Source organism: Marmota monax, unplaced genomic scaffold, assembly GCF_021218885.2.
Source record: "Marmota monax isolate L192 unplaced genomic scaffold, Marmota_monax_Labrador192_F-V1.1 WCK01_AAM20220418_F8-fsc00004, whole genome shotgun sequence".
NCBI classification, from domain to species: domain Eukaryota; kingdom Metazoa; phylum Chordata; class Mammalia; order Rodentia; family Sciuridae; genus Marmota; species Marmota monax.
In genome coordinates, this window is record NW_026692881.1 from 14776140 (window position 1) to 14789195 (window position 13056).

General features: G+C 51.0%; 1 protein-coding gene across 11 annotated transcripts in view; it reads right to left on the reverse strand.

Moving 5' to 3' along the window:
* Pyroxd2 (pyridine nucleotide-disulphide oxidoreductase domain 2) overlaps nt 1–12287 on the reverse strand; it is a 31751-nt gene extending 19464 nt beyond the window's left edge. For 5 of the 11 annotated variants that reach the window (XR_009227304.1, XR_009227303.1, XR_009227302.1 and 2 more), the window contains exons 1-5: nt 12032–12285; nt 8052–8071; nt 5578–5671; nt 5435–5508; nt 1442–1597 (exon numbers count right to left, since the gene is read on the reverse strand). Coding sequence is in view for 6 of the 11 variants with exons in the window: in XM_046450035.2 (XP_046305991.1) it covers nt 1442–1597; nt 5435–5508; nt 5578–5671; nt 8052–8071; nt 12032–12158 (471 nt within the window). In the remaining 5 variants the exon portion in view is untranslated. Of the gene's footprint in view, nt 1–1441; nt 1695–5434; nt 5509–5577; nt 5672–8051; nt 8072–12031 lie in introns of all 11 variants that reach the window. The other 6 variants (XR_009227301.1, XM_058581213.1, XM_046450040.2 and 3 more) reach the window with 5 other exon arrangements.
* Nucleotides 12288–13056: the final 769 nt, after the last annotated feature.

Genomic DNA, 13056 nt, shown 5'->3' on the forward strand with positions numbered 1-13056 from the left:
ATTGGTAGAAGTTAGACCCCTTCCCGTCTGCTCTCTCCTGGCCCATCAGTCTGACATGTCGCCTCCTGACCTGCGGCAACCAGGCCTGCGTCCTCTTTCCTCAAGCTCCCACACGGAACCCATTGTCCATGGCCGGTTTCTAACTCCCACACTCCCTTTGCTGGACAGGCAACAGGGCAGGGGCAGATGCCGGAGCCACCAGAGGCCTTCTCTTGATTCTCAGCCCAGAACTTTTAATTTGGGCTCAGCTGTACCCATGGGCACACACACGAACTTTAAGTGTCACATAAAGAAAGGTTCTGTGTTGAGGAACATTTGAGAAGTCTTGGTAAAAATGAAATTAAACACACTTCTCTAGGACAGACCTTTAAGATGACAACTTGTAAAACCAGAAATCAGGCTCCTTAAGTTCCACAATGGGAAACAGGCCCTGGCCTCCTGCTTATGTGGTCATTAGAAGGCAGAGCCACCACCAGTGTCTTGCAGGCCCAGGGACCAGGCCTTGTGCTGACTCCTGCCTAGTGCACCTGAGGCGAGCAGGATTTGGAGGGTGGAGGCCGTGGTCCTGAGCCCATTGCACAAAAAGATCACAAGAGAAATACTCTAAAAAAGCTAAGTCCCCAGGAGATCCTGCTCCTCCACCAGATTTGGAAAGCACTGGTTGGAGAGATGTGCACTGGGCCTGTGGCCCATGGTTCTCTAGATTTTACCCTGTGTTTCATGAAAGCCACAGGAAGCAATGCACATGGATGGCATTCACCTAGGTTCTTATAAAACGCCTCCACCAAGATGTGACTTAATGCTACACCTTTAGCTTGTATGCAGGATGGGTACAAAAGTGGCCAGAGTTCCTTTCCATGTCCACAGAACCTGTCACACCAGGCCCGTCCCATCATCTAGTGACTCACGTGGACAAGGCTGCCCAAGAATTCCAGGGCAGTAATCCCAAGAGACTGCACATTGTCTGGTGTGTGTGCTTCCTTCCCCAGACCTGCGCACCCTCATGGACGCTTTCTGCCTGGAGCGCCCGGGATGAAGCCGAATTGAACGATATTGACTCCAGCCCTCCTGACGCAGAACAGTCGGTTCTGAGTGATCTCTGATCTGCCCGTCAGCCTCCATTGCGACTTTAACATGGATAACCACTTGGGTTACAAAGTACACCTTCACACAGCAGGTGGAGACGGTCTGACCCCATACTGAGCACAAGCAGGTTCAAGAGCTGGCAGTGTCCACTGGTCTCAAATGCCATCCTCCGTCCCTTTCCTTCACAGCCTAAGATCACAGGCAAGTGCAGACTGGAGCCCTCTGCAGGGAAGGCGGGGCAGCCCATCTACTGGGACATTGCTCTAGGATGGCTCCAACCAGACCCATTTCCTTTCAAAAGCCCCCTCCAGGCTGGCGAGGGAGGAGGAGCCGGGTCTCTGGACACCGTCCTTACCTGGGCATCCTTCTGTGAGAACTGGGCAATTTGCTTCTGGTTTTGTGTCATGTCTGTTCCCAGAAGAAGGGATCTGGGCACGTTGCCCCCTGTGCCCTCTTCCAACATGGGGGTGAAGGAGTAGGGATTTCGGAGATGAAGCCTCAGTCCGTGTTTCTGCAGAATACAAACAACGCAGGCAACATTTTAGAGGTCTGTGGTCTCCGTCCCCAGTCTCCTTTCTCCAACAGTGTTTGTGAGACCATTTAGGTACCTGTGGGCAGGTTCCCAAGGTATGTGATCCTGGATCCCAATTTTTAAAAAAATATAGGTTTATAAAAGCCCTCTTGCTCAGGCACTCAAGAAGACCATACGGTACCGCACATGCACCATCTTGCCATATTATACCACACCAGAGCACAGCACACCTCACCAACTATACCACACCAGAGCACAGTGCCCGCCACACTATGCCATACCTTGCTACACCAAGCTGCAGCATATCATGCTTACCCTGTGCCAAAGGCAGTGCTGGGATCTACAATTACTACCTCACAACAACTCTGGCGGTATTCTTATCCTCTTTGGTACGAATGCCATAACCGAAGGTAGAGAAGTTAAATAACTTGTTTCAGGTCCCTGTAGGAAGCAGATCTGGGTTTCCAAACCACATCTCTGTGACTCCCAGGCCCTGGCTCTCAGTCCTAATCTATAACTGTCCCACTTGAGAAATAAATAATTAAAATTTAGAAAGACACAATAAAGCAATGGTTATGTGAAAATCCATAGGCACAAGGTAGATAAATTATTTACACCAAAAATTTTTATTTACTTTACAGACTCATTTACTCCAGGGTCACTTTAAATGGAAGTTGCCTTGATGCAGTTAAAATATGATTTGATTTAGAGGGGCCTGACCAGCACACAGAACTTTCTAAGAACACATCTACTTCTCCACAGATACAACAAAGGGGCCTGGGCTACTAACACAGGCTTACCGTGGCCGCCATCTACAGACTTCTTTCTCTAGATCCACGGCCTGTTCTCTCACTTCTTTGAAGATCTCTGCTCAAGTGACCCTTATGAGCAAGGCCTCCCCTAACCATGCCAGTACTCCCTGTCCCATCTCCCTGCATTTTTTTTTTCTCCAAAGCGCTTGTCAGCACATGGTAATTATACATTCAATTTTTTCTTCACCTCCCAGAGTAGAATGAGGTCAGGGGCATTATCTGTCTTGCTCACTATTATGTCCACCAGGTGTAGATTCAGTGTAGTCACTAAGTGTGCTGTGGACTTGAGTGGATGAATACTATATCTTGCAAGTAAGGTGTAGCTCCAGGGGACAGAAATGAGGTCTGTGAGTAGAAGTATTAGGACAGTACATGGAAACTAGAACAGACCTTCCTGACCACTACAGCTGGAGTTGCTTCAAACCAGAGACATTCCAGATGGACAAGATCCCCAGGGCATTGAGCATGCTGCCCAGGAGACTCTAAACATGGCTAGGAGTTTGGGTTGGGACTCCTTTGGGTCCTTTCTAACATTAAGATAGAGAAATTTGATTCCAAGTTGGAGGAACTTCCAGCTTGGTTCCTCTTAATATAGAGAACTCTTGACCCTAGAGGGCATCTTGAGTTCCTCTTCTTCCCTCTCCCTTGACATCCCGTCCACAGCCAAGTCTCATCAGCTCCATCTGCAGAAGTTGTCCACTTCCCTCTATGTCTGTTGCCCCTGGCCCAAGTCGCCATCTTGTGAATCACTGTAGGAGCTGCCTCAACAATCAACCTGCAACCCGCCTCCGTCTTGATCCAGGGGACTGATCTTTCACAGGGTCATAAATCCCATACTCTCCTTCCTAATTAAATGCCTCCACTGGTTTCCCCCTGCACCTGGGTTAAATGCAGTCCCCTCGTCACGGCCGCAGTAGTCACACACCTGCCTTCCTCTCAAGTCTGCCTTGGCCTGTCCACCCCCACTTCCCTCTGCCTAGAACTCTCTTTGGTCACGTGTCCACAAGGCACAAAGCCGGTGACTTCTCGACATTAGAATGTCAGCTCCCAGGTCACCTCCTCAAGGAGGAGCTCCTGCTCACCAGTCTAGGCTGGGAGCTCCAGCCTGTCCCTATCACATGGCTTCACTTTCTTCCTGCCACTTACCTCTACCTGAAATTCTCTTGGGTCCTTGTCTCCCTCCCTCATTCACCCCACCCAGCCCACGTCTCCCAGGGCTTCCCCAGGGTGTGGCTCAGAGCAGGTGCTCAGGAACACTGACTGGATGAAGGAATCGATCAACCCTCCACATAAGGACCCGAGAGGAGCCCAGGAGTTATTTCAAGTATAACTAGTCACAAATGAACATTTTTTTGACTACCTCTAGGACACTCTTAAAAAATGGTATCTTTGGGGGCCTGGGGCTGTGGCTCAGTGGTAAAGCACGTGCCTTGCACGTGTGAGGCCCTGGGTTCGATCCTCAGCACCACATAAAAATAAATAAAGGTATTGTGTCCATTACAACTAAAAAGTATTTTAAAAAACGGTACCTTTGTTGTTCTTGATGGTTTTAATTACATGGAGTTGAAATAAGAAGGGGAGCATTAAACAGCCATGAGATTATCTCCATGAGATTTTTTTTCAAGTATCCAGTTTTCTTTAAAAACAAAAATAAAACAAGAACAGACTACTTCCTCTGGTTAACCCATGAGTTTTCTCAGCAGGCCAGCTGTCCCAGGTGGAAACTGTTGGGGAGGTCAAGGTAGGTATGTCTGAGAGACCATGGACAAGGGGGACTTACAGGTTTGTTTTTCAAAGGGGTGTCTGGTGGCTTCCTGTCTCACAACAACCTGAGACTGCTACAAAATGCCAGTTCCCAGGCCCCACGACTCCTACAGCACCAGGCCTCTGAGCAAGAACCCCTGGGCATCTCTGTTTCCCCTTTAGTTTCCCTGGTCATTCTTCTGGACATGTAGGTCCAAGAGTCCCACTTTAGGGAGATTTCCCAGAATAAAGCACCAGGAGAGGGAACATAGCTAAGACTTATGGAAGGGAGGAAGGGAGGTCAGAAGTTGCCTCTGGTGCCCAACATCTGCCTCCATCAACTATGGGTACAGTTACAAACTGCCTCCAGTTGTAGTGTGGTGTGGGCTGAGGATCCCAGACACACCCTTGGGCCTTGGCTAAATTTATCCAGTGCTGGCCTGAGGGTGCTTACATTCTTTCTCTCAAGTAATAATTTCTTAATTTCGGTTTCTATAGTCACCGAATTCACAGAACTCCTCTACATGAACCAGTTACAGAAGCCAAGGGGTGTAAACAGCAGCTGAGCATCTAATTAATTTTGAACTTTGAATTCAGAGCAAAGTTGGCACTGAAGTACATGGCAGCTGCTCGTACACATGACACCAAGGATCTTTTTCCTGAGGGGTGGGTGACAGAGGCACTAGCAGGTGGGAGCCAAGTCAGCCTCAGGAACTTGGAGGCTTATGAAACAGGCCATGAGAGGTGGAGCCTGTGAAGGGTAGTGGGCAGAGCTGGACAAGCCAGGGGAGAGTTCTCAGGATCTCCTCCAGATAGCCCAGGAACCGAAAGGGGTGAAAGTCAGGTTCAACGTCCTGTTCACGCTGCCAGGCTCCAAAGTTTAATAAGGGTGGAAACACAGCCCAGTCTAAGGAGGCTTTGCAAACTCAGGAGCCCAAAGCTTTAGGCAGGTGATGCCAGAAGATGACAGGGACCAGGCTGAAAGTGCCACCATGTAGAACAAGGGCCTGATGCTGACAAAGCTCAGTCTTCAAATGAGGTCTGAGTTTTGTGTGAGATTTCTGAGTTTTTAAGACGTAGGGTGGGTGACACAATCTATGGCATGCAGCAGAAGATCCTGGGGGTGGCCCAACCCTGGGATAGAAGGAATCTCAGGCACTGGGAATCACCCTGGGTACAAGGTAGGGAGCCCCTGCCCCAGGTCAGGGAGATGAGAGGTGATCACAACCACCCACCCACCAAGGCCACAGGGCTGCTCTACCTTCAGCTCCAGGTCTGTGTAAATCTGTGGCCTCAGAAGGCTGAGGAGGTAGGATGCACGGGAGAACTTAAACCCTGGAACAAAATCAGAAAAACCAGTCACCAGTGATCACTCCTCAGCCCCTCCCACCTCTTGGGGCTCACCTGGAATGATCTCCTCAGTGACTGCTGCACCCCCGATCACATGGCGCCTCTCGAAGACCGCCGTGTTCACCCCCAGTCTCTGCAGGTACGCCGCCTGGAGGTCACATAAGGCCCTCTCTCATCCCTCTGGAACACCCAAGATCCCTGGGAGCTGACCCATGGTCTTGGGGTCCTCAGTGCAGAGCCAACACACTACCCTGTGGCTCATGCTGTTCAGATGTCTTCCAAGGCCTGCTTGCTTGTCCTGCCCCTCCACATCCCAGCTGAAGGTGACCTTCTCTCCTTAGAAGGCTGGTGCCCTAGGAATTCTCGTCACATCCTAACCCTGTCCCAGATGTCCCTCTCCTCCAGGCCGGAGAAAGCCTCCTTCCCCTTACAAGCCCAGTGAGAGGTGGCACAGTGAAGTTGAACTTGAGAATGTGAAACCAAACCCCAGGTTCAACTCTGCATCCCTTTCTGCTGGCTCAGCCTCAGTGCCTGATCCATCCTGTCTCAGTTTCTACATGTGCAAAAATGGGGTTGATATTATAGGACTGACTCTACCTATCTCATAGGGCTGCTGTGAGTATTCCCTGAGCTTGTCCCTGGCACAGGAGACACACAATAACTGAAGCTGTGTCTACAGCAGAACTTTATTGGGGGCAACAAATGATGCAAGGGTTTCTGATACTTTTCTTCTCACATTTAGGGGGGAAATCAATAAATATTTGCTGAACTGAGCTAGTCCTGAGCCTACAATCCTACAGTGCTGGTCTTCCCACTACCACTAACACCAAGGAATGGTGAAGTTCAGAAGTCACCATCCTTGGTTCACTGGGCAACTATGTGCCAGACATCAGATGCACCTTATTACAGTCCACCATCTTGGAGGTAGGCACAATGGTTCTCCCTGTTTTACAGATCAGAAAACTGAGGCTCTGTGTGGTTAAGCTTGAATCCAGCTCCCAGAGCATGACATCTGGAAGCTGCCTTGACATGCAAGGGTAAGCCATGTTATTCTCCAATTAGACATAAGCTACTTCACAGAATGGCCTGAAATAATTACTGAGAGACTACGATAAAATGAGATGGAGCAAGCTCTCTGCACAATTTTGTTTAAGCACAAACAAATCCAAGGTCTCTGTGTCATCCACAAAATATGAAATGCCCCTCTCTTGGCCAGATTGAGTGACTGCTACTTCCTCACCAAATTTCAATGTCCTCATCTCAGTCTCTGCTCCCTACAGATAAGAGGTACTGGAGTTCCCAGTCAGAAGGCTGTCCTTACTTTCTGACAGTGTCTAACCTACAAGGCGGGGCCTCTGACTCCAAACCCTTATTTTCTCAGGCTTTTTCCCAAGTCATCCAACCAAAGCTCAAATCCTCTATTAGGTTCTTTCTAACACCTTGCTGAGACACCCCACGGTTCTCCCTCACTGCCAAGAGTAATCAAGACGACTTGATTAAGCACAGGTGCATTTCTGGTGGTCTTTGGCTGAAGGGCATTGACATTAGCCCTCCCTGGGCTGGAAACTTCCAATAGTAAGAGCTAGCATTCAGGTCAAGTTTTATGTGCCAGGTCCCTGCAGCACATTAACTATTGCCTTCACAAATGGCTTCTTGAGGGTAGGCACGGCTGTTCTCATTTTATGTGGCTCAGAGAGGCTGAGTGACTCACTTAAACCTTGACAGATAGAAAGTGACAGAGCTGGGAGACAAACCTGCACTTACATTAATATCAAATCAGTGTTTAAATTACCGATCAGTTGAGCTGCAAAGGGTCCCCTGTAGAATGTTCAGGTAAAACTGATATGTTGTTTAAGGTATTAAGGTCTTACCGTAGTCCCTGGGCACCCCCTTTGTTGATACTTTAGAGCTGCCACTGCTTAAAGAAGAGGTTCCATATTTGTTTAATGGCCTTGAATACTCTCAAAGGCCTCTTGGAAGTACCTGGACTCAGGGTTTAGAAGCAGAGCCCCAGAGTGACTCTGGCCTGGCTGAACTTGGGATCTAGAAGACACCTGCTGGGTACATGAGCCCTGGCCTCTCTGCTAGGGAGCTCTTGCTGTCACGTGAGCACTTGGAGATGCAGTAGCAGTGTGCTTCAGGTTGTGGGTCACCTGAACCTGTCCCAGCAAGGACTGCCCCCTAACCTGGAGTCAGAGGCCCCACCTGCCTCATGCTCCTGATCCCCAGGGTCCCACCTGCTCCCTCTATGCCAGATAGACGTTTCCCCACATTTTCACCAGCCTGCTTCTGAAGCTCCCTGACTCTTCCACAGGCCACGGGTGGGGTCCCAAGTATTATGGAAAGGACAGGAAAGGGAGCCCATGATATCCTCTCTGAGTGGCTGCAGATACACATTCAACCCAGTTCCTGGTCGGCACCGGAGCACGCTTCTTTCCTCTCTCCTGCCACTTGCTCACTTCTCCCTGTGGCTGCTGAGAGCCACAGGCTCTGGGGTCAGTGCAGTGGGACTCAGGGAAGGTACTCACAGCCACCAGCCCATTGTGTCCTGCAATGAGAGGGGGGAGGGGAGGACAGATCACTAGTCAGCTGGCAGATGCACATCCCTTGAGGGAGAGGGGCCCATCTCTGCCCCACCCAGGCAGATCCCTGGTGGCCCCACCCACCGCACTGGGAGGAGCAATTTGCCTGATTTGCCCTGACTTGAAAGAAGTGCTGGCCCCTGGCTCTGTCAATGGCTCCATGCTGGAGTGAGGGTCAAGGAGAGAGTCACGGTCACAGGGGCTTCCATCACTAGGCAAGGAGCAGGTGACCGAGGGAGCATCCCAGTTCACATGGTGGGGACCGGAAGCAAAAGAAAGGCGGCCAGCACGCTTTTGCACCTGGAATAACCAGCCACCCAGGTGAGCACTGCTCAGGGGCAGAGTTGCTGTTAATTTTGGCCTAAGAAGGCTTTATCCACACAGGATGTCCCTGTCAGTCTCATGCTCTAAAAATGAAGTTTGAATAGTTAAAAATGAAGTAATCAAACACACTCAGCTACTATGGGCGTGTGCCTCAGTGCTAGCTGGCTGGGGGAATTTGTTACCTTAGTTTTTTCTAAAAAGATTTCTAAAATCTTAGGCGGGCTGCCCTTGGCCATGAGCCCTGAATTTGGATTTGGGATCTCATGTTCCCCACCAAGTGGGTAGTGAGCGCAGCTCTAAGTAGCTCGGAATCACCCTGGGCAAAAGTATGGATTCCCAGAACTCCCCTCCTCAGTGCGTCCTTCAGCAGGTCAGGGAGGGCACGTGTGTGCTAGAGCTGATTCCTCATTCGATCCCAGGTAATTCCCACCCAGGTGACCTCAGATCCACCTGTTGAGCACATGAGCCCTGGAGCTGGGTGTGGCCTGCCTCCTCCTTTCCCCACTCTTAGGAGGAAATGAGGCTATTGGTGAAGAATCACTTGCACGCAGAGAACAGGCCCCAGTGGTTGTCGGCCAGCTCCTGTGACCCCCAGTCTATTCTCTCCTTGGTGACAGTCACCACTCTGAGTCTTTTAGATGTCAGTGGATGACCATGATCCTGAGCACCGACCTGAATCCAGTGTTGACTCAAATGAACTACTCAGCTGTTAGCCTGGCAAATGTCCCTAACCAGGGGCAGTGATGGCCATGTGATGCATCTCCTCATGGCTGAGTCAGTTGCTTTATGGAGGCTTCCCAGGATGTGAGGGGTCACAACTGCATTCTTATCGTTCCTAATGGAACCTGGGCTTTTCAACCCCCTTTGACTATGATCCACAGGAAGAATCTAACAACATGATCTGGCACATGCCACGTGAGTAAATGCATTTCAGAGGAAAAGGCTTTCATGTACTAATACTAACTCTCACTGTGTGATAAGCATGTGATGATCTATTTGGTTATATTTCATTTTAAAAAGCACTGGAAAATTGCCATAAGAAAGTTTAAAAAATATGCTGGGACTTATAAATATTTGCCTGAACCTGTAGTTTGAGAAGCCCTTCTCTTAATACACAAAGCAAATTCAAGAAGGCAGGCAGTCTGGGGTTCAGCCCAGCTCTGCCATGGACAGAGAGGCATTTAGCAGCCAGGAGGCGAGGCAGAAAGGGTGCTGGGGAGCTTGCCGCAGTGTGGGCAGGATGACCAACAATATCCATAAAGCACCTGGCCCTTCGCAGGCCCACAACAAACACAGCAGCTGTTCGCCTTTCATTAGTGGTGCTCATCAATTCTGGAAAACGAATCAAGTCTTCTGGGCAACAGAGTCCAGTCCATTGACAGCATGTAAACCCCCAAGGGCACAGACCCAGAAGGATGAAGGCCCAGGATCTAGTGTTCCAGAACTGCCCCCTCCCCCATCCTGGATGCATTCTCCTATGGCTTCAGATGACCTGTCCCCTTGAAGGGTCTTTTGCTGCAGGCTCAGGGAACCCCTAGCCACTTCTGGGGATCCTCACCCCAGATAGCAGGTGTGTGGGACTTATATGAGCTGACCTGGCATGGGCTCTGCGCTGCCAGCATCAGATTTGCTCACCGTTGGCCAGCAGATGTGCTGATGGCTGGGAGCCCCCCACCCCACCGCCCCTCCCCCCTCCGCCAGCCCTAATCACCAGCTACAAAGCCCAGGTACCTGCATTGTAACAAGCTCCTCAGGGCATTCTTAGCTACCTTAGTCAAATGACAATCAGGGTCTCTTTGAGGTGACTGCCAGGCATGACTTCAGGGACTCAGATATAACCCTCATCTCAGAAGATGCCACTCTGCTCCTCACTCAGGCTGGAACGCCCCTAAATCAGGTAACTGAAGCCACCTCACTGAGACAGTCACATTGTGGGAGAGTCACCAAGGCAGCTGGCCCATGGGAGGCCCATGGGAGCCCAGGGGGGCTGTGACCAAGAGCTGAGGGGAGGAGGGGCTTTTGGGAGGCTCAGAGGACGGAGCGCTCCCCCTGGGTGCTTCCCGTGGGTGCTGGACTCCAGGAAGTTTGTGAGCCCACTATCAAACAGACCATTGCTAAAAATTAAATCCTATAACTTCCTACTAAATATATTAAAAGCGATGGTAAAAACTACTCAAAATCACCATTGTCATTTTGCTACACTGGCCTATAACCATGCTCTTGAGGTCACCTGCCTCTACATGCCTGGATGTGGCCTGCTACTGTGTGTCTCCCCTAAGTCACATTCAGTGACCTCCCAAGGGTGGGGCCACATGGGAGGACTTACACTCGGGACACGGCAGGGCTTGATCTACTGTGCTGTGGACTGGCAGGCTCAGGAAAGAGATGGGAAAAATCTAACAACGCAGATGAAATTTAATGGGATGCTTGTCGGTAGCGTTACATTGGGAATGAACAGCACCAAACATGGAGAAGATATTCTTCCAGTATCAGAAAAAAATATTATCTGACCGAGCAAAGTCATTTCTGTTATTGAAGAAGGAATGAAGCTGGGACATAAATCTTCACTGTTTCACTTTTTCCCCCCATTTCTTCAAAGTGAATGAAAACATCAAGCATCCCTTTCCAAGCTATGACCACTCCGGAACTGCGACCACAGCTTGGCAATCGAGTTTGGCAAAAATCAGAGAGTACTGGATCAGAATCAATTGGCCACATGGACTTTTAATTAAGAGCACTGCTGTCTACTTGATTTTTAGAACTGTGTGCTACATATTTTTTAATTCAGTATTTACAGTAAATGTGTGTATGCGAACACTCCTTCCCTGGAGAGCGGACGGAGGCTTTCACCAGCTCATGGCTGCTCTTGGTAACAGAGACAAGGCCCAAGCAGAGGGCACCTTGGGACTGTGCCCAGCACGGAGCCTGGGCATCCTCTTTTTTTAGGCATCACATTGAAATGAACCCAGTTGGAAATAATGCCTTCAGGCCTTCTGAGAGTGTGAACGGGTCACCCAGTCACATGCAGACTTGAGTACTCTGAGGCTAGGGGTCAGCAAAGTGTCCCAGGACCACACAGCATGTCCCCAAATGTTTGAGAGGAAAACATGGCTGTCATCCTCTGTGGACAGTAGGGTCTCTGGGATTCAGTTCTGTTTTTCTCTTAACTCCCCTTTGTGAAGTGATTCTGGTTTCCTTTGGGGATGGGTGATCTCAATGGTGAGGTAGTGGTGACATGTGCTGTTGTCCCAGGGTTCTTTCTATTCAATGAACCATGATTTCCAAGAACGTGGTGAGAGCTAGCTCATTAGTTCATTTAGCTGGAGACAAGGGAAGCTTCTGCACTCACCTAATGCCACTCTAGGTAACAAGACTCAAGCCCAGAGAGGGCAAGAAATTTTCCTAGACCACACAACAAGCCATCGGCAGAGCCAGCACTAGAACAGAGAGGCGCCTTACTCAGAGACCAGAAGGTCTTCCCTCACAGCCCCGGCTCTCATCCAAACTGTGACCAGGTTGTGCCCAGAGTGAAGGGAGAAGTGGGGTTCTGCAAAAGGGCCTCTCCGGGCCTCTGGGCAGCGCTGCCTTCCCGCCTTCTTTACCTGCTCCTATCACCACCGCATCGTACTCAGGCCTCGGGCGTCCGCCAGCTTCCCAGTGAGCATGTCTCCAAGCGGGGCAGCGAGAGGCACCCCAGGCCCTACCGAGACCCCGGCCGCTCGCAGCCATTTCTGCCTCCAGGAACCCGCGGGCGGCCAGCCCTTCGCGCCGCCCCAGGCAGCGGGGGCAGTGGGGAGGCGGAGGGGAGGAGCGCCGCTGGCCCGGCCTGGCCCGCAGGTCCTCCACGCGCTGCGTCTGCGCAGGGCAGCCCCGGGGCGTTGCCTGGGAACCCCGCGGAGTCGGGGCCTTCCGCAGGACTCCGAAAGCGAGGACCCGCCGTCGGTCCCGAGGGCTCCCGTGGGCGGGGCGCTGGGCTGGACGGGGCGGGCCCCGCTTCCCCCGCTTCTGGTCACCACCGCGTGCCCTGTCGGGATTGTGGGGATGGCACAGCAAGTGGGAGAGGGACCGTCAAGTCAGTCCACCCCGGCTCCTCCTCGTCCTCAGGCTTCAGGGTGGAGTCACAGTCGGAGGTAGGGACAGTTCCCCACCCAGGAGAGCCTCGGGCCACCTTTAGCGGGAGGCCTTCAGCCAGCTGCACTGAAGGCTACACGTCTCCTAAACACCGGCCACTCAACAGGCTGCTGCGGTCTGCTCCACTTAGGGCCAGGTTCACTGTAATTCTTGGGGTTTGCCTTTTTCTTCCTAAGGTCTGCACATTTCTGTTGGCATCTTTCCCATTTCCCAAGAATCCTCAAGGGTTAAAGTTCACATTTGCAAATAACCTCAGCTGAAGTGCTTTCTTACTGTCCCTTTGGGCTGTCTTCAGTCAGGAGCCCCTTTCTTCCTTGGCCACTCCTCCCCAGATGGTCCCCTGTAGGCAAAAGGCTCTTGCACTAGTCTCACCCTGTGTCACAGGAGCCTGCTACTAAATGACTCTCAGAACCAGAAGAGGAAAGACCGTCCCAGTAAGCAGGCTTTCTAAGAACCCTTCTCTCAGCACAGGTACCCCTCTACACACAACCAAAGT